The sequence below is a fragment of the Emydura macquarii genome, unplaced genomic scaffold (genome assembly GCF_026122565.2).
Source record: "Emydura macquarii macquarii isolate MOO-44397 ecotype Brisbane River unplaced genomic scaffold, CSIRO-AGI_Emac_v2 contig_1263, whole genome shotgun sequence".
Classification (NCBI taxonomy): domain Eukaryota; kingdom Metazoa; phylum Chordata; order Testudines; family Chelidae; genus Emydura; species Emydura macquarii.
Window position 1 is genome coordinate 3729943 of NW_027131400.1, and position 22230 is coordinate 3752172.

Consider the following 22230-nt stretch of genomic DNA (forward strand, 5'->3'; position numbering starts at 1 on the left):
ATCAAATGGAATCTGGAAACCAGTTCATTTAAAGATAAATTTTGGTTTAAAAGCATAATACCTATCTTCTGGGGAGGTGTAATCAAAACATAACAGGATACTTTCACCATCAGGTAGGTTCCCAGGCCAGTCTAGGTTATTCACAAAGACAACGGCATAAGGCTCCTTAACAGCTGTTTCCTTAACTTTACATTAAGTATAATAAATGTTTAGCATATATATATATATATATATATATATATATATATATATATATCACCTTTCTTCTTCAAACATTTTACAAATACAAAATATTGTTCATAAGGACCTGCATCCCAAATATTAGATCAAAATCTTAAAGAAGAAAATCTAACTAGTACATGTAGAAGACACAGCTAGCTGTACTTTAAGTGTCTGAGGTATGAAAATGTGTATTCATGAATAAAAGATCTTAACAACATAAGCCTCAACATTCTGTAAGTAAAGAAAAATGGTCTACTGGGCTCAAACACTGAAAGGCACCTCAGTTGACATAGCTTCTTATATTTTTTTATTTATAGGAACAGCACTTGCACAAAAGATTCAGTGTGAAGTGAAAATGAGGAGCACACAGTGAATACACTCATCAACATAAGAATAATAATTAAAAAAATAAAATGATGGGTCTGGCAGATGACAGTTCCTTCACCAGTCCTTGATAAATTCATGGTCAACCCATTTCCTCTCATTTTCCAGCTCTGGGGGAAAAAGCCAGCATCCTTCCCGGAATGCATTCTCAAGCCACCGAGCTCTAAGAAGTCGTCTTCAAAGGCCTTTTAGAAACTATTTAATAACATAGCGCAGTCTCTCCTCCACATGGATAGTCACGGGCCATATGAATTGTTCCTTAGCCCAAGACAACACTTCCAGTCCTTGATTGTGTGTGGTTTTTATTAACCACCACGAAAGTGTCCCTCAGCAACATCCATGTTAAGTTCCTTTGGTGACTAATTTCCATTCAAGTCAGGGTTCACAAATGAAAACCGCAAATGTCTGGAATAAAAATTTCAAAAGATCCTCACCGTAAATATTACAAACTAATCACTGATTGTAGATATACACCCACATACTAGAAAACTAAGCTTATTGACAAGCTTCAACTTTGGGTAAGAAACTTTACCTCTGCTGCAGTTAGCAAGTTCACTTGCCTTCATAAGTCTCCCATTATCCAGACCTGAATGTGAATTCCATTACACATTGGCTGCAGTTATCAGTTTTGAGGAAAACAGGGTGTTTTTGCATAAGCAACATTGAAAACCTGAAGTATAGAAGCATTGACTTTAGGTAGAGGCAGAATACTTGTCTGAATACAGGACAGTTTTCTCCCTTAGTACCTGACAGGTTAGAACTCTGCAGATCTGGCATTTTTGATTCTTCATCTTTTCTTTTAAAAAAAAAAAAAAAAAAAAAAAAAAAGGAATGGGATGAGAAAAGCCAGGAGTTGTGACTTATACTAGAATGTCACTTCTCTTACTGCACCACACCACTAGAGGTATCATCGCAATCATCAGCAATACTGGGATTAAGATCAGAGTTATGAGAATTTCATCTGGTGGATCTTCCCAGTGGTCCTTTTCTGATGTGCAGTTTGAAAAGAATTTTTTATGAATTCCAGCGATGAAGCCCTCTGCGAGTGGGTTTGGCCAAAAGCATCTCGCGTTGTTGGCTTCCCATTCTGTGCAGATGCTGAAGTTGTCATAATACCTAGAGAGGGAAGAAAATGGAAATAAGCCTGAATAAAATACATTATTTTGTCTCTCTTCAAAATAAATTAGGCTGCTCTCATTTTGTTTGTTAGTTATTTCAGGTGGGCTATAAATACATGTTCTCCCTCTTCCCAGGTTTACTCACCAAATCAAAAATCTCTTGGAATTTTGTTTTTTTATTCTAAAACATGGTTTATCGAATAATAGTAATTTTATTTCAGTAACTATTGACAGTGTTTTGGCATTTGCCATAAAGTGCTTTTGAGATCATCAGACAAAGGTCCTACACAAAGGCAATCACTTCAACTTCACAGTGTTCGTTTCATTCAATTTTTGTGGTCCTAGTAGAATTGATAATGATTAATGTGGAATCTATATGATCGTAGCTACAATGTAGATACTTCTGCTGAAAGAAATACATTGAATCTCTGTGTGTTCAGGATCTCTGAAAAGCAAGCAGTGTGTGACCCCAGGATATTAGACAGACCTCACCCACTTTGTCAAGTGAAGCAGAGTTGAGAAAACACTATTCCTAGCTACTAGTCCTCTGCTCAGACTTCTAGACATGCTGCGTAAAATCCTCGCCCCATTGTAGTCAATGGGAAAGGTCCCAGTGATTTTAAGGTGCCCCGTAGTTCACCGTCTCATTTTAACTAACGTAGACATAGAATGTAGTTCCCTTGGCAGAGGTAGCAGCAATACACATAAAAATCAAACGTGGCAAATGCAACAAATTCTGAGTGAATTGTGAATAATTCTTGCATAGTCTGTTGTTGGGCAGGAAGCTGAAATCAAGTGCAGCCCCAGCATGAGATCATGAGGTGCTGAAAATAATTTCAGTCCTCCTATGTGCTGCTGCAATATTCATAGAAAGGGCAAATAAAAATTAAATAATGCATTATTTGTTTTAAATCTTAACCTTTCCCACATCAAAGTTAGATAGACTATAATTCCTGTCTACACTCTTAAAAGAGAACTGCTACACACAGTAACTCATCACACTTAATTTCAGCACAGTTGAATGTACACAAAGATGTACATGATGTTCAAACGTAACCAAACTTTATATTTATGAGTGCCGGCTATGCTCAGAAAAAGGAAACGATAAACCTAATTGAATAATTTGATGGATTGCTGTGATGGGATCACAAGCCAAGGGGATTTGGAAAGGGGTAGAGAGGTGAAAGGTAACAGGAAATGAAGAAGTTGAATTATGTCTGGACAGCATATAGAGAGGCGAAGGAATGAGGAAGCTAAATTATTGTCTGTTGTACTTTGCAGTGTTCCCTTCAATGATGTGTGACTTAATACAATTGTTTCAAAGGGAATGAAAGACTACCTGAGGCCTTCAGGGACAGCATGCCGCACTATTGTCTGTAAGCCTCCCCCTCCACCCCCCGACTCCACCCAATATACAAGTACAGTAATTGCCTTTGAATGACGCATTTCCTGCATGAGGAAAATAACTGGGAACTGGTGGGGATTCAATCCCGAGCTGTGCGTAGCAGAGATGAACCACTCAGCATTGGGATCAAGGATTGCAGTCCACTGTACATCCTTAGATTGACATTGCCACTGAGGATTAAGGTTGCCCGCCGTGCAGGTGCAGAACACTGCATGATAACGACTATGGCTACCCTCTTAAAGTAATATGCATAAGAGAAAACAGTGGCCTTGTAAAAAGACACAGACCAAAGTCCCTACATCTTCCCATTCCTACTGGGGACAGCACAGTTCCTAAATCACTGTTTATATCTTTCTAGGCAAATACCAGGTCATCTAAGAGCAAGTTTAAGTCCACACCCAGATGCCCTGGCACATCACCACTAGCAAGAGAAGACAATGTAGATTATACAACCATTTTGGTGGGACGGGAGGAAGGAAAGAGGAAGCTTTTGTGAGGAGCAGTAAGGGACTAACAATAAAGAAGTAAAAAATATAAAACACAAATATTATCCTCTAATTATTTTAATAGTGGCCTTCTTCACACATTCCAATAGTTTCCATCCTTTATGTCCTGAACTAAATTTAGACTCTAAAGAGGACTAGCTGTATATGGGAGAGACACTCCCAAGGGGCTAGAAGAATAATACAACACTTCAGTTGTTTTATTCTGTCTGACTACGCTTCAGTGCACCTTCTGAACAATAGAATCCCTAATGGAAAATTGTGGAGAATTTAATAGCGATGAAACCAATAGAATTCTAGAGAAATATAATGTTCTACAGAAACCGAATAGACAGTTATCCATGGATATTAAGGATGTTTCTAGAGCAATTACTCCAAAATCCTGGAGAATATAATAAATAATAATTTATTAATAAAGCACTTTAAAGAGTTGAGGATCATCCCAGTTTTACAGATGGGAAAGTTGAGGCATGGGGAGGTGAAGGGATTTGCCTGAGGTCACCCGGCAGGCCAGTAACAGAGCCAGGAATAGAAGCCTGGTTTCAAATCCGTAAAATGCTCCATTCAGTGCTCTGCTGCCTCGTGGAATCATCAGCCCTGAATTAGGCACAGACTCCTCAGATAATGCATGGGGAGAGTTAGGCACATAAGGAAGGCATCCTTTGAAGCCACCAAGCTGAGCTGTGAGCCACTGCAGATAGAAAGGACTGAAACAGCAAGGAGAGGGACGGGGTGAAGAGAAGGGCTTGGGTGCCAAAGTGTATGTCTACACAACATTTTGGAGTGCTCAGAATTGCTGTGTAGACAGCATTTTGAAGTTGCATCCCGAGCGGAGGCTCAGGCTCTGGAGCCCAAGCTCCAGGCTGAGCCACAGCTTCAAAGTGCTGTCTACACAGAAGTTTTTAGAGCATTGGCGTGAGCCCCATTAACCCAAGTCTGTCATCCTGGCCTGGATGCAGTGTAGACATACCCTACGTGGCCAGGCCGATGAATCAGAGATCGGTGCCTCCCTCCATTTGGGATCTTCAGCCACAAACCCTCTCCTGGAGTTGGATGCCAAAAGCCAGGTCAGCTGCTTAGGTAGCCTGTGCCCTAGCAGCCAAAACCATGTCTCTTTCTCTCTGTCTCCTGTCCTATGTTTCCCTGTATTCCCATGTGTCCTCTGTGCAGGAGCTGTGTACCCCAGTCCCCATGTATCAGTGGCTTGCTTTCTACCCTCCTGCTGGGAGGTCTGAAAGTTATCAGACTTAGGCAATCATAGAGCACAGCTACGGGACCAGGCCTCATTCACAGAATGGTTGTTCCCCCACTTAGTTTGAGATTCTGAATTGCGTGTTAGCGGCAGGGCAATGTCAGCACTTAGGTGGCTTTATGAATGCCAACAAGTTTAAACGTAGGCACCTTGGGACCTTAGACACCTATGGGAATAGGCAGCAGCTGAGCTGTGGTATTGAAAATGTCAATGGTAATTTAATGGATGATTTAGGTGCCTAATGAGGCAAAAAGGTCTCAATGCCCTGAAGGATCTGGGCCCCTATCCATTGGGCTCCGCACTGCCTCCCAATAGAAAATAGTACTTAATAACAATTGGGATGTGTATAGTGAATATAAATTACTCTGTAAATCTAGAGCACTATATTGCTGCCATCAAATTCTATAGGGTGCTTACAAATGCTATAGAAAAGTTATCATTCTTTCTTTTATCAATTCTGTAGGACTTTTCCACAACTATTGGCTGATTTCAGGAAAAAAATTGACCAACTGCTTTTGTATTTGAAGTCTAATACAGTCCAAAGAAATTGAATTAAACAGCTGCCAAGTTCCCCCAAATAGTAAGATAAAAATAGGTTTAGTATAGTATGTTCAAAAGACAGAATCCCTAAAAAAGCCAATACACACCCACACATATTATCTTATGTGAATGTTCTGCAGAATTCTACTTAATATCTCATGCCTTAAAATATTAATATTTTACCCACATTATAACTGCATTTGCAACACACAGTTGTGAGACTGAAGATAAGGAAAAATCTGAACTACTTGAGAACTATGTGGTCTGTGAATAATGCTCCATTAACCAAAATATTTGTGTGGTAATTTACTGCTTAAAAAGTGCATTAGAATTCCCTTTTTTTAAAAAAAAAAAAAATCTCCATTATCTTATATTGCATGTCATCCACTTTACAAGATTTCAGTTAAATTCCAAATATCAAAATATGAGACTTCTGTAAATGACCGACTGGTTTGAAAACATTTTTGAAGGGGAGGCAAGTGTTAATTAATATTAAAGGGAAGTTTACTTCTCTTATTTAGACTGTAATTCTCTTTGCTTAGATTCTGAACTCTTTAGAGCACCTTTAGGGCTATCTTTTTGTTGGGTGTTAATATAGCACAATGGGGTTCTTGTCCACAAAGTGTGGTTTCTATAATGAAGACATATATTTCCTGTGGGCCTGATTCTATAACTCTTACTGACACAAGTAGTCTTCATGAATCAATGTAATCAGTGTGTCAAAAAATACGTTTGATTGAGAACTGCAATACAGACTGACAAACCAAATTCACCAAAGGCCAAAAATTCTGAGTGTCTTGTTTTGTATCAAATACTTTCCCCAGTTATATTCATGAGAATTTGTGTATGCTTTCATAAGAAACTTCATATTTTTGTCATGTTTGAAATTATTTCCAGTTCTGTTGCTAGCAAAAAGCTTTCCACAACAAAAATGGCCAAATTCCTCCTTGGAACAAATTGCAAATGATACTGTTTTCAGAGCACAAATAGCTTTTTTCCCCTGCATATGAGATTTTCTAGAAAGCAAATAATCCAGAGCACAACTGCAATATGAATTATTTTTTGAAAGTTATGTAAACATGATTTTTTCCCGTGGTGTTGTTTTGTTGGGGGTTTTTTTGTTTTCTTTCTTCTTTTGTTTTGTTGGGTTGGTTGTGTTTTTTTTTTTTTTTTTTTTTTTTTTTTGCCTGTGGTGAAATGTTAATGAATATTTATACCTGCACTTCGGATTGCAGTTTAACTTATCTTCACTGTTGCTGATATATGCATGTGTCCTGACAATTGTTCTCTGGAACATTCAGCCAAATAAATAGCAGATCAGAATGTGTCATGTACAATATATGTCAAGCCACGCCAGACACACCATAAATTCATTTGTTGGAACTACTGAACAGTCTAGCAGAGAAATCTAGCAACATGCATGAAGTTAGCTAATTCTGTGGAGCCTTCACATACTTGTGACCATGGACTTATTGTTTGACTATACACCTATGAACCTCAAACACTTTGCAATAAGCTTAAGAAAGTGCTTTTCCTTACCTTCCTGGGTAAGGTATTTTAAGAAAACTTTAACCATAATGTCACAGTCTACCTTTATACAATTAGCTACATCATTATGTTATGCTCTAAACTCCTGGGAGCTCTTTAAATCAAGGCACTGAAATTAGACAGCAAGGAACATAAACCATGAATTTATTGATCATATTTCCACTCTGAGTATTCACACAACACAGACTAACCTCCCAAAGTCCTGCCCAAGCATTCTCTGGATTTAATCTAAACCTTGCAATGGATTCTCTAGAGATAGTCTCTTCTTTTGTTGTTCGGAAGTCTCTCATGTAGCACTTTTAATAGAGAAATAAAATCCCTTCTCTGTGTTTCTCAGAGTGGACAAGCTTCCTCATTCAGCTAACCTTCCGTTTAAATAGTAGTAGTATCGTAGTACCTTGGAGTCCCAGGCATGGGCCACACTAAGCCTTACATCTTGACCTGAGGGCTACTTATTGCCTATAAACTATAATCACCCCAGCCAAGGCAGTCTGAACCTCTAGAAACTGCTGCTTGAAATTCTAATTACAGTGCTGACCACTGTGGACCAATTTTCCTAATTAATCCAAACACTTCATGCCTCTCAACTAACAGTATCTGTTAATCAGGGATAGGAGTCTCCATCCCAGAAACCCAGCTCCAACCTAGAAAAGTCATCCTTACATAGTTACATAACTAAAAATGGGTTTCAAATCCTGTGACCTGCTACAAATGTATCCCTGTTGCAACTCTATTTGCTTCAGTGGAATTACATAAGGCATGAATTTGGCCAAGAGTGTGACTTTTTACTTAACATTATAGGAGAAATTAATTAAAGCTAGAAACACAACTATAGAACAAACATCTAGTGCAAGGCTGTCTACTTGCCTTCAAGAAAAAGTTTGGGATTGTCAGAAGAAAAAAGCTCATATATTTCAGACCATCTATCCAATAATAGAAATTGCTAAACCAGGCTGAAAGCGAACAGCTTCCTTTCAAAACAATATTCAGATAAAAGTCTTAATCTCTTTTATTCTTTCATTTTTGCATGTCTCTGCACTGCGAGACCCTGCCAGGACCAGAACCAGAAGTGCTGAAATAATAATAATTATAAATATCATACCATGAGAAAGGCTGGTCTTGTTACTTCCACTCTATTGGAAGCAGGAAAAACTCACAAGAAAGCTTCTTGTGTGATTTCCAGCCAAATTTTGCAAAATTAAAGGATGTGAATAGTTTGGATAAACTTCAAATTAAGGATCCAACCTTTCAGATGATTATCTCCTAAGGTTTCCCCATCACTACACAAGGGAAGCTTAGTTTTCTGTTTAACAATTCCACAGCTATATGAGACAAAGTAGACACTAATGTTGTAGAATACTTCTCTGCCTCTTTCATATGAACATTTAACCAAGTGAACTTGTGGCTGCATCTTATCCTCCTTCACTTAAACACATCCAAAAATAAAGTGATTCCCTTCAGCCATAAGGAACAACCTCATACACAAATCCTGATCACCTGCAGGGTGAACCTGGGCAAGTCATATACCTGCCTGTGACTCAGTTTCCCCATCTGTAAAATAAGGATAATAATACTGACCTCCTTTTTAAGAAGCACTTTGAGCTCTAAAGTTAGCAAGTGCTATACAAGAGCAAGGTATTATTATTAGACTGTACCTTACTACTTAAATCACAACTTCCATTTTGTATCATGGACACAGAATTCAGCCAGAAGAAAATAAAACTCCACAAACCATAGGGAAGGAAATTAACATGAAAGTGAAAAACAGCTGGATTAATGAGACAATCATAAAGTAGAATTTACTGCTACTCCATTGAATCATGGATGACATTATGACAGATTTACACACTTGGGACTGAAAATAATAAATAAAGTTGGTCTCCTTTTGAGATATTTACTGAGCTTTCAGTTGAGGTTCATTTGAACAGGCTGCTAGAGCATGAAAAGTGGTTGCATAAACCTAATTGAGATGCCTAATATACAAAATTTAGTATCAAACTGTTGTTGGATACTTAAAGATATAAGGGAATATGTAAATAGAAAGAGCAGCTGTTCTTTTATACAACATTTCTGATCCAAGTGCCCAATGTCTATGGAACACCAGAAGCGCCTATATTCAGCAAAGGGTAGAATCAGGGAGAAAAATGCCTGATACTAGTTAGGTATCATATTATAAAAGATCAATAATTTAGCAGTGGAGAGATTGCATTAAAACATTAGAATTTACTAGTTGCTGGCTTCTGCATTCAAACCTTCCTGAGCATGGTTATCCACTATTAAGCAACACTTACCATGTAGGGATCACATGTTCAGATTTTAACTAGGTCAGAGGAGACTGAGAATCTTTACTAGGTCCAGTAAAGTGAATAATGTGGTTATGCAAAGTCACTGGTCCCATGATTTACCTGATTTTTTTACCCAAAAAAATTCAAAGGATCTAATTCTCACCTCCTTACACACTGGTGTGAATCAGAAGTAAATAAAATGGAAGTAAAAGATATTGGACCAGCATAAACAGATGCAGGTCCCAATCCTGAAAACACTTAAGTATGTGCATAGTTATGCACAAAGTCTCATGAGTCGAGTTATCACCACCATCATATGGTAATCAGTGACTGGGACTAGCAGTTTGATTTGGTAAATTATATGAAAAGAAGTGAGTAGGTCATGAAAAAAGGGAAAATATTACAGGCTGTATTATTTTAATCAAAACATTCCTTTTTGCCCAATAAAAAATGTTTTAAAACCATTTAACATTGTAGACCATTTAAAGCCAAGTACGTCTTGTTTTGATAGATCATGTTGTACATACTTAAATTACAGCATTTGATCAGTCTTTGGTCATGCCTGACATAAATGGAATTCCTGATGTCATAAAATTACAAACATCCTTCAGTGTTTGCAGGACCAGGGCCCTGCCACATGAAAGGCAGATCAGAATCTGCCCTATAGATGAAGATTATTTAGTTTAACAGCCATCTGTACAGGCTGTTATCTTTGCAGAAGTTGAGGCAGGGAAGCAGTATGTATTGGAAAAGCTGCCACCACCTTATCCCTAGCCAAATCACAATGGCTAACAGTTACTGTGGGCATAGGCGGAGAGTTATATGGGCCCATGGTGCCTGGGCTCCACCAACATTGAGGATGGTGGGCCAGGCTCCACCAATATTTCTGTGGTGCTAGGGGGCTGGCCGTGGAGGTGCATAGTGCAGTGGTACCCAAAGCGGCCCGGCCATTCTGCCTCCCTCCCCCAACACACTCAGTGTCTGGCCAGAAGGTGCTCCGGCCTCGGCCTGGCCCCAAACTACACAGCGCAGTGGCCGCTCCCCTCTCCCAGCCCCGCCCCTTTCCCTGCCCCTCTCCCACGTGGACCCAGAGCCCTGACCTGAGCCACTCCCAGTCCCTGGCAGCACCGCTTGGTCACTGCTCCCCACTCCTGGCCCTGCCCTTCCCCCAGCCCCTCTCCCACATGATGTGGGCCCAGAGCAACTGGCCAAGGCACCACCAAAAATTATAGGACCCTGGCACCCATGATTGTGGGTACAAAGTTGAATTCTGTGATGCTAGGAGGTTGATAATAACCTGCAATTAACAGTGTTTATCAAAAGAGTGTGATGGTTTAAATTATTAGTTAGAAGCTATTAAAGGATTTAAATAGTTTATTGAAAGGATATTTTGATTATAATGATACAGCTCATAATTTCACCCTTCTTTAATATAAATTCATTATTTGCCTTTTTCTCCCCTCAAGAACTCTCCCTCTTTTTTCATATCATTTACCATGAAAGCCCACAAACCCAAGTCTAAATTACCATCAGATATATGTCTGTTCACTGACCTATGTGAAATGAGTTGGCTGACTCAGTTAAGTTTCAACAGAAGTAGACACATGTCTACATCACCATTGTAACTAATAAGCACTCATCTTTGCTGTCATAGTAGAGAACACAAAGGATGGAATGGAAGACTGAACTCTCCTCTCACTTCCAAGATGTGGTACTTGTAGGTGAGGTGCACTGCTCAGACAGCTCGGGAGCTTATACTATAGATATGTCTAAAGCTACTACAACACTGCAGTCGTGCCGAATGTAGACACTTCATACATTGGCAGAAGGGTTTTTTCCATTACTATAGTTAATCTACTTCTCTGAAAGAGTAGGCCAATGGAAGAATATTTCCGTTGGCCTAGCTGTATCTACAATGGCGGTTAGGTCGACCTACCTACAGCACTCAGAGCAAGAAATTTTTCACAACTAGATCAATTTAATTAAGCAAATTAATTAATTTGCTGCATGAGCAGATAGACTCTGCAATGTTGGCCATCTGCCAGTTTGGGGCCAGATTACAGCCAGACCCTTTGTGGGTGTGTAAATCCCATTTGCACCCTTGAACTCCCCTGAATACAGGTCTGCTCCTTGCTAGCACCCCCATAAGCTTAGCCTTCCAAAATAGGGCGGGTAAGATTTGGCTGGCTAGCTACAGAGGAGTAAGCAAGCTGCACCAAAATTTAAGGGGTGACACAGTAGCAATATTGGCCAGGACCTCCTAGTACTTTATGCCTAGTCCTTTCACTTTCACAACTTTCTCTATGGCACTGCAGTTCCATACCACACACAACTCAGTCCTCTACTTTAACGGCACAGTGTGTCCCTTGGTGACATAATAACGTTGTTTCTTTCCAACAAAACTTACAAACAAAAGAATGTACAAAAATACTTATGATGGCCTGGAATGGAAGCATAGCTGGTAAATCCCATGTCCTTGCCTTCCAAATCAAGGGCTTGCTTTACTTCTTGGAACCGAGTCATGGAATTATAACACTGCAGTGCTACAGGTGCCCTACCCCTCCTTTCTTTATGATGATTCTGCCTCAAAAACTTTATGGTTCATATCTTGATCTAGTTTGAATAAGCTATTATTTTCTAAATTATTATGCAAACTATTTATGTGTCACAAGATGCAAAACTTAATCATGGATTCTGGAGGGGCACAAATAATCCAAAACAAGGGAGTGGGTTGAGCTACTTCAAAAAAATAATCTGGGATTTGTTTTTTTGGGGGGAAAAAGCATCAGGAAAGAAATATGTAAAAATATGCCGTTTTAAGATTCGCACTAGTCAATAAAGGAATTTGGAAACTTTATACCCTCCACCCTAATTATGACATAAACCTGATGGGAAAACCAAGACTTCAAAAAAAAAAAAAAAAAAACCCTGAAAATTAAGTTTTTGTGGTCCTGAGAAGCCAGATGATTTTTTCCAGTTTGTTTAATTTAGATATTTCTAGTACAAATAGTTGTGTCCAGTTCACCCTTGTGTATCCTAAAATTAATATTTTCAAAGATCAGTAAGTATTTTTAATTTAAACAATCTAGAAAAAATCATCTGGCTTCTCAAGGCCACTGAATCTTCATTTATAGTTTAAAAAAAAAATTCATTGACTAATTGGTGCCTTGAAACAGTATATTTTTACATATCTCTTTATAGTTAATTTATGTAACCATGCTCCTGGTCAGGTGATCTGTGGGGACTCCTGGATCTAAAAGCAGTACCCTGTACTGCTTGATTTATAGGTCCAGGGCCATTAGTGTGGAGAGAGCTGCCGATTCATAAACCTGTATATGCCACTAGAGGGAGATAAGAGCCACGCTGTGTCAGCATGGGTCATGTGTGTGGCCACTCAAACATAAATACAGTTGCCTTTCACTACTGGAACAGGGTAAATAAAAGTTTCTCTGCAATAAGACATTTCATCTCTCACATGCACTGTGCCAATATAAGGAAAAGACAGGGTTTTACTGGCACCAATTTTATGTCATGATTTCTTGGGAATCAATGCTTTAAATACTGGAGAATTAAATCGGAATTGACTTGTAGACCTCCAGCGTTCACTTTCAAACCAAAGCCTTTTGAAAGTTCACTGAAACACCATTTTGATGACAGAGAAGCCGCTAGTCAACGTGTAGTTAAGTCTGCGATTAAGTTTCTGTTTAAAGCCTATTTAAAATTCTGAGGCACATTAAAGCTGTTTTTTTAACCAAGATAATTTGTAATCAAATATCCTATGGCACACAGCAGCCACCCCACTATTTGAATTTAGAAAGAACTTAACATGTAAGATTGAAAATAGGATTGAGAACTGCAGTTGGTACTATTTAAGAAAGTATGTTTTGGTCCTTTATGGAACAATATTATAGTACCACTAACATCTGGCAGACAACAGAAAATATGGCACTGACAGGAGATATGTTATTCAACTGAATGTTGAAGGAAAGCAGAATTTTTTAAAACAGATTACAGCTTTAAGAATAGACAAAGAGTTCAAATTCCTGAACTTTGACCATCTAAGGATGGCTGAGAAGGGAATGAGAAAGGCAGAAAGGAGAACAAGGTTGAATTTAGAACTAAAAGAAAGCTGTCTACTAAATCAAATTTGTACCTGTTGAGAAATACATTAGCCACTCAGAATGGCAGTGATTCTGTTCCTTTTCTTCTTGGAGCCCCCTTGCGGATGGTTTGCTTGGGGGTCGTTTATTTTGGCTGTTCATTTAAATTGTGTACCACACAATGCTTGTGTAAGCTGCATGATTGGCAACCCTAAGTACCCGATTTATGAACAGAACAGCTCCGGCTGTGGTACTACAAATTTGCCTCCCACACTGCCCACTTCTGGTCCCCAACTCTAACCCCAATGTAACACTTCTAAGATTAAGGGTGGTTCAAATTCCATTGCTTATTCAATTTATCCTCTCTGCTAAGGCTGTCAGTTAGTTCTTGTTGTGGCAAGCCTTTGTGATTGTCTAGTGGGAACTGAATGCAAACTACCAAACAACTTTTGCATAGGCCATTTCCAGCTGAAGGCTGTTCTAGTCTCCTACCTGCCAACGTCGGAAAGCTACCTCTAGATGGAATAAAAGAGACATACCTTCTAACTTCATTAAAAGAAACTGCATTAGCAGAGGTATTTGGAAGCCCAGAGTGAAAAAAGGTAAATATTTTTCAGGGTGTAAGGAGAGGTGACCTACATGTTGATCAGGGCTGGTTTTGAACTGACTCATCTAGAGCCTGACCCAGAAGGGTGCTGAGAGCCCTCACCTCTCCTTAAAGTTAGTGGAAGCAGAAGGTGTTCACCACCTCCGGGAGTTGCTCAGCACCTTGCAGGACCAAATCCGTAAAGGAGAAAGGCTTAGGCAGTTATTGCACCGTTTAGACCAAATACAGTGCATCCTACACTGACAGCCTGATCCTCAGCCCACTAAAGTCAGTTGGAGTCTTTCCATTTACTTCAGTGGATTTTGGATCAGGTCTTTAGAAAACTTGTTTATCGAGAAGGCTAACTGGCTTCAGTGCATTTCAGTGGACTTGCCATTCCTCCATCAGTGAAGCTTCATTGTGCTTGTAGCAAAGATTCATGCCAATAGAACTGAATTACACCCTGCCACTCCCCTGGGAATCATCCTCTACAGAAAAGTGTGGGATTGCATTTCAAGGGGGATCATCACCTGCTGTGTTCTAGCTGAGCAGAGGATGGGGTAGGTGGAATGCTTGGCTACTGGTATCACAATGAGAGAAAGGTGACGTGACAGTGGTGCTAGCCTGGGACCTAGGATATGTGGGCTCCATCACAGACTTTGTGGGCAAGTCACTTTAGGACAGATTCTTAAATGTATTTTAGGGACTGAGGATGCAGATAAGCAAAAGCAAAAGCACCTAACTACCTCTGAAATTTATTAGAGGCACCTAGTTGTTTTTGAATATCCCATTTGGTGCCTATCTGCATCTTTAGGCACCTAAATATCTTTGAAAATCTGGCCTTAAATCTCTTTGTGCCTCAGTTCTCCATCTGTAAAATGGAGATAATACTCCCCTACCTCACAGAGGTATGGTGAAGATAAATCGGTTAAAACCTGTGTGGCACTCAAATACTACAGTGCTGGGAGCCATGTAAGACCCCATGACAGATAGTTGAATTTTATCTGACTGTACTTGGAAAAACTTTCTTTTATACCAGGCTCGTTACTCATAGATTCATAGATTCCAAGGTCTGCAGGGACTATTATGATCATCTAATCTAACTTCCTGGATAGCACAGGCCAGAGAACTACCCCAAAATAATTCCTAAAGTTTATCCTTTAGAAAAAACATCCAGTCTTGATTTAAAAATTGCCATTGATGGATACTCCACCAGGACCCTTGGTAAATTGTTCAAATTGTTAATTACTCATTGTTAAGAGCGTACGCTTCATTTCCAGTCTGAATTTTTCAAGCATCAACTTCCAGCCATTGGATTGTGTTATACCTTTCTCTGATAGACTGAAGAGCCTACTACTAAATATTTGTTCCCCATGTAAGTACTTTTACACTGTAATCCAGTCACCCCTTTACCTTCTTTTTGTTAAAACTAAATAGATTGAGCTCCTTAAGTCTATCAGTATAAGGCATGCTTTCTAATCCTTCAATCATTCTTATGGCTGTTCTCTGAACCCTTTCCAATTTATCACTGTGGGATCTGAGTGCTTCACAAATGTTAAAAGTAAGCTTACAACAAAGGATAGCTCCTCTCACAGTTCCCCCTGCTGTGCTGAGCAACCTACAGGTAATAGGTTAAGCATGAAAACATGTAGGACTGTCCACACAGAAAACAAAGAAAGTCCTATCTCCTACACTTTTGTTATAAAAGGCACAAATTCAGATTAGTTTCTGTATTGCTTCACAAAATTCTATACTTAACAACCCACACATCTAAGCATCCCTACAGTATGTGACAGACCAGACACTATCAAAGGAAAAAGAAATAAAAACAGCTGTGCGGACTCAATAGCTTTTGAAGACTCCTGGTTTAAAATGCCATCTTAGTTAAAACAAAACCATTGCTTCCTAAACAGAGACTGGGGGAATATGTTCTTTAAAGGCACATAAATGATATTTCAAATATTAACTTTTATATGCACAATTTCAATAGTTAATATAATTACTGATGTTTGTACAAAGTAAAATAAAATATAAATAATAAAATATTAATAATGCCTACCCCTTATAGAGCAGTTATTATCCATAAATCTTAAAGTGCTTTACAAAGGAGGTCAGTATCATCATCCCCTTTTTACAGATGGAATAATTGAGGCAGAGAGAGGTGAAGCAATTTGCCCAAGGTCACCCAGCAGACTAGAACCCATGTTTCCTGGTCCAGTGCTTTATCCACTAGGCAACACTGCCTATATAAGGTTAAGCAAGGGGGGTGGCTGTTAAAAAAAGAGTTTATGAGAATTAGGTACCAAACACGCACTGAAAATCCCAGCCTAGATAAATATGTAGGGCTGCTTTTGCTATTGGATCACCTCTTCAATGAGACAATAAAATGAGAATGAAAGAAAATTCACCTTTATCCCAATTCTATGGACCATTTGACCATTCAGAACTCTGAATGTAACAGAATGTTCTTCTTCTAGATGAAGAATGAAAGGATCCACGTGGAAGCAGATATGCACGTTCTAGTAAGGACGCCAAAGCGGAGCCTAAAGACCTAATTGACAGCCACAGCAGAGCACTTTACAAATATCCTTTGTTAGAGTTAAATTCTGTCATTGCTCTGGAGCTGCACAGGGATATGGGAGCAGAGTAGTGGTTTTCAATGGGAGGCTTAGTGAGCCATTTTGCCTGTGCAGGGTCAGATAGTTCAGGCAGAAAGGAGAAGCAGCCTAGAAGCAGTACACTCAGGGGAACTCCTTACTGCCTCTTCAAAAAGGAAAACTGTGCACACCCTCTCTGCCTGCTGCCAGAACGCAGGATGTTTTCAGGAAACTGGGAGTTCCAAACCAACCAAGCACTATATCTTCCTGGGGCGTTAGCTGGTCAAGGAAGTGCTACATCTAGGTTTGGCTCTGTTTCTGCATGGGTGAGCTAGAGGGCAAAGTGAAAGACTCCCTGAGCTGCTGTCCTCCTCCTGCCAGATCTGCCATACATACCAGGGGAAAATGTTGCCCTTGATGAGTCCATGTGCAGCTGGGCAAATTAAAGAACCACATCTAAATGTTTCATCGAGAGGCATCACTGAATAACACAGGCCATAAAAGAAGTAATAGTAGATTGAAATATATCTATACAGGTTCTTAAACACACACACAAAAAAGACAAATCATTCCCCAGGATGAGGTAACTAAGTGATGGCCCATGTATTAAAACAACAGAATTAGTCATCATCAAGTATCTGGGAGTCAACTCTGACAATGTGATGAGCTGCAACAAGATAGTCAACTGAGACACGAATCTACACATTCGAGCAAAAGAAAATATGAACCAGTTTGAACCATCCCTTCTAACATGCCAGATTAAAGCAGAATATCATGCATGCGTCATTGCCAATACAGTGAAACCAGGCTCTGGAAGTTCATCCAAAGAGCATGAGTGGCAAAGGACAAGCCACAAAGAGAAGTAATCCTAACAACACAGGAAGGAGAAGCAAACTGGCCACTTGAGAGGCTGGAGATCTCTCCTAGCACCTGAACCAGCCCCAGAATGAAGGCTGTGCTGAGTTAGCATATTTATCATTTATGTATTGACTGCATCAGGGTGCTTGGCATTATACAAAACACAGAGGCAGAAAGGGCCCTAGTCCTAAGGCACTGATAAACACCATCCTGTTAGGATCACATTCCACCAATATTGTGACTAAACCTTGAATCTACACCTATTCAGATTCTCTCATTCTTAATTACAGCAACAGCTGGGGTGTCTCATTCTCTAAGACAAATTATCTTTCAACACACGCAATTAGGGTTTTAAAAGAGAAAGCATCTGCAAACCCTTAGCAATTGTGTGTTATATAAAGGGTGAAATTGTGACTGCTCAGTGTTGCGTGCTATTTTTGACGGGGGGGATTACATACTGGATTTATCTTGTGCTAAGATAAAATGGGAGTTTGGTGGATTCTGTTCCCAGGGAGTTTGTTCAATTACATTTAGGTATGAGTAGGTTCACACACTCCGTTGAAGTAAGTCAGAAACTTGAAACAAAGCTCAAATGACCTCCTCTCCCCCCCAAGTTTGCCTGGCTCCTAATCATACCCCATGCAAACTCATCAAGGTTGATGTATTTTTCACCCAAAACCAGAAGCCAGCCTAGGCTCACACAAAACCCAGCCCAAACTCAATGAATAGGTTGCAAATCTGGAGTGAATTTTCTGTTTCATTGTAAGTTTTGCACAGCTCCAGCTGGAAGACTGCTGGCCTCCCGTGACTCCCCACAGCATCATGGGATAAACACTGTGTTCTATCATCTAGAGTGAAAGTTATAAATAATTATATGAAAAATAGAATCCAATACTCTTTGTTCAAAGCATATCTCATTTCTTCAGTACATGTTCTCTGCCATGGTCAAAAAAAATAAACAGGAAAAGCCTATAAAATAAATGCATGTTAAATAAATCTTGGGCATTTTGACTACTTGAAATCATGATTTCTAGATCCACCAAAAAGAAAGCAGTAAAGGCAACCAGTTAAAACAAATGTAATAATTAGTGATCCTGCCACAGCTATTTGGAACTCAGTTCTCACATCTATTCTCTTTCTTCCCCAGCCTTCACCACCTTGCAACATCTTGTAAAAAATTTGACTTTGATAACTAAAAAGATGTATGGTATACAATAAAAAGAAACACTCCGAAAAAGAAATAATTCAAATGAATAATACACCAGATCTTTGAATTCAGTCACACCTAAGGAAGTGTTAGTGTTTTCTGTATATGTGGGGTCATTAATGTTTTTATTTAGATAGAGGCAAGTCAGTGTGCATCACATCCTCCAAAAGCTGGAAGGAAACTTTCAATTTATACTCAGGCTCACATGCAGGCACACACAGAAGGAAGCTGGGGCTTGAAAAACATTACTGATGAAAGATATTACTTTTATCATGGTGAGTGGAAAGTCTAGCTTTTAGCATCACGTTCCTGAAGATCAAGCTTTGTTGGCACCTAAAAATCCCTCTGACCATGGAATGGGGTCATGAGACATTCTCTCCTTCTTTCAGTATGACAGGATGAAGCCTGATGCTGCAAAAGGAATGACCTGCCTTGAGAAATTGAGGGTAGGTCATTTAGTTAAATACCTAACTTGCTTGCAGAATGGTACATTCTTTCATGTTTGAACACACTCAGAGTTATCGAATTATTCATATTTTGCAGATGTGTTTGAGCATATGATATATAATGTGTCAAATAGGTATCACTAGGTTGCACTGTTACATATAGTCTTCCAATTGCTTTTTCTTGACTTAGGAGCAAGTTTTGACTCTTGGGAAGACATGCTGGGCTCTATTAGTTTTAGGGTTATCCAGGGTTTGTGTAGATGCAGCTTCAAGGGAGAAAGGGAGTTGTGTGAGCAGCAAGAGCAGTTGCCAATTAGAGTCTATTTTTTAGGCATTGCTTCTGGGCTGGAATTCCTGGAGGAAGGGATTGTTCTGCATGCTGTTTGATCATCTCATTTCACACAATAAGGGTGATTTGATTATGGTGTATAAGCACCTTCATAAGGAGAAAATACTAAATACTGAACGGCTTTTTAATCTAGTGGAGAAAGGTATAACAAGAACCAATGGGTAGAAGTTAAAACCAGACAAATTCAAACTAGGAACGAGGCACACATTTTTAACAGTGAGGATGGTTAACCACTGGAACAAACTACCAGGAGAAGTGGTGGATCCTCCATCTCTTGGTGTCCTCAGATCAAGGCTGGATGGCTTTGTGGAGTATATGCAATGAAAATATATCAGGAGTCAACAACTAGCACATTTATGGCCCATTGAACAATTTTAAACTTAGTCTTTTTAATCTGATAGGATCATTTTTAGACTGTGAAACTTCTGCTCCTGCTGCAGTTTGAATCAGTAACACAACATGAGTTAGAGGAAAGTTTCCACTTGGCCATGCTACTGAAATCCTAGTGTAGCCACTATGGGTCACCACAACTTATTGATAAGATTTTCATTTCATTTCATTCATCCATTCATTCCATTTTCATTCTTCTGAAAACTAAATAGGACTGCAGCAATACCAGGATGGCTGATTCAGTGTTTTGTCAATCTCCTCCTTTTCCAAATGTATTCAAAGCAACATTTCAGAAAGCCCAATGAACATCTTAGCAGCATATGCACAGTATTAATAAGATGCATTGTTACAAGGACAATGCTTCTTGTATACCAGCACAGCTGTATGAAAAGTAAATGAAAATTAACAACAGGAGGAAGAGGGATCTGACATATTTGTTGACGACATCTCCTGATCAGCAGGGTCAGATACAACAAAACCGAGGGAACCCGAACAATGTGCATGAAGGCTAAATGTTGTGTTCTTATTGTTCCAATATATGTTTTCCTTCCTGGTTAATTTGTGAATGTGCTAACTGCACAGAATGCTATCTCTAAAAGGCAATAAAGATTACATAAAGATTGCAATGCAGCTGCCGACTTTGAATTCTCAAGCACTTTACCCAAATATAAATAAACTCATACACTTGTCACTTACTTCCCTGTTTGCCTTGCTTTTTCTTTCTGGACAAAACAGAACTATGTTGCAGAAGTAACATTTCCAGTTACATGTGCATAAGCAGGTATTCATATACCCAAACCTCTTTTGTCCATGCACAAAACTATATTGTGCAGGTATTATACCAATTACCTGTTATCTGTGCACATGCATTTTACATGAGCAATTCAGGTGCCATTTTTCCCAATGTGGCTTTTTATATATAAGAATAGTCTTGTTTAGGTAGCCATTTAGATAGGGTCACTGAAGGATTATGAAGAAGTTGAGTTTTTAGGGGTTGTAAAAGAGTGCCAGAATCAAGTCAGCAAGGGATCTGATCATCTCAGGCAATGTAGAGGTCTTGTGGTATTAACTGACAGAAAACAAAATATTAATTGCTCATGATAGTACAAAATAAGTGTTAAAAGCCGCTGCCATCTGTTGTCAACAGACACTATAACTTCAGATGTGCATTTGTTCACTACAAAGGCCCTGACCCTGAAAACATTCCTGGGCTCTAATTTACACATGTGAGTAGTGTTATTGAAGTCGATGCATAAGGCTAAGCATGCACTTAGGTGTCTGAAGGACTCTGGCCTAAGTTCCATTGTAAGTATATTAGACAAGGGCTTGTGTTTTCATACAATAGTATATTATCCTAATCAATATTGTCTCATTGTTTCCTTACCCTCCATCTGTCTGTCTGTCTCCACCTATCGTCTCTTGTTTTATAATTTGATTGTAAACTCTTTGAGGTGGGGACTGTCCTTTTGTTCTTTGTTTGTACAGCACCTAGCACAATGGGATCTTGGGCCATGACTGAAGCACCTCAGAACTATGATAATACAAATAAGTAAATAGTAACAATATACATTTAACTCGCTTGGGGTACTTGATGCGAGCTATCTCAAAACACTTTACAGAACTCAATACCGAACAGCAAAAAAATGAGGTATAAATTAAGCAATGAATATGCTCTATAGTGAATATATTAAAAAAATAAGGGTTGAATTCTGCCTTGATTTGCTATGTCAATCAAGGACATGAGCACATTTTGCAAAAAGACACAGCGAGAGAGGATATCACTGAGCTGATAGCATGGAGGACAATAAGGATTGAAGTTGGGGTGCTTGCTGGTCAGCAGAGAATGAAAATATCACCTGAGGATTCTCAGAGAGAGGAATGCTGTCATGGAGCATTAATCATCTCACTGACCAGCAATGGGTGATTGGGACATTCACAGGTGTCCCTGAAAGTGTCAGGTAGACACTATAATTACACAATGTTGGGGTGTCAGAAAAAAGGGATAATGTGATGGCAGTATTTTCTCTCTTTTTTTCTTTTCCCCTTGTGTCAGTGAAATGACTGTCCGAGCTCAGGTTTGAAGCCTTTGAACATAGTCTCTGCCTTTATGCTAAACTGGTGCTTAATGCCAAAAGTAATTTATAAAGATGATTGGAAATAAACCATTTTATAAGTAACCTGATCTACTTGGGATCTTGTTTATGAGAAAATGAAACATTTCTCAGGAACAATTTTTCTCTAAGAAACAATGTTCTAATCCTCTTTGTTGTCTCTGGGAAGGGCAGATTTTTACCGCTAACAAAATCTTAGATGAACAGTGAATAGAATTAATTTTTCAGCCTGGCAGCAAGAGCATCTGCTAAGATCCAATTCACACTTTTGGAATCTATTATGTGCTACAATTTTGTTATACCTGATTTAAGAAAACAGAAAATCAGGC

The 22230-nt window shown here is 39.2% G+C and overlaps 1 protein-coding gene across 1 annotated transcript in view; it reads right to left on the reverse strand.

The window, feature by feature from the left end:
* Positions 1-512: 512 nt before the first annotated feature.
* Positions 513-22230, reverse strand: part of RAMP3 (receptor activity modifying protein 3) — a 90389-nt gene continuing 68671 nt past the window's right edge. The window contains 1 exon segment of the mRNA XM_067550339.1: positions 513-1722. Coding sequence (XP_067406440.1) covers positions 1467-1722 — 256 coding nt within the window. The 3' untranslated portion in view covers positions 513-1466.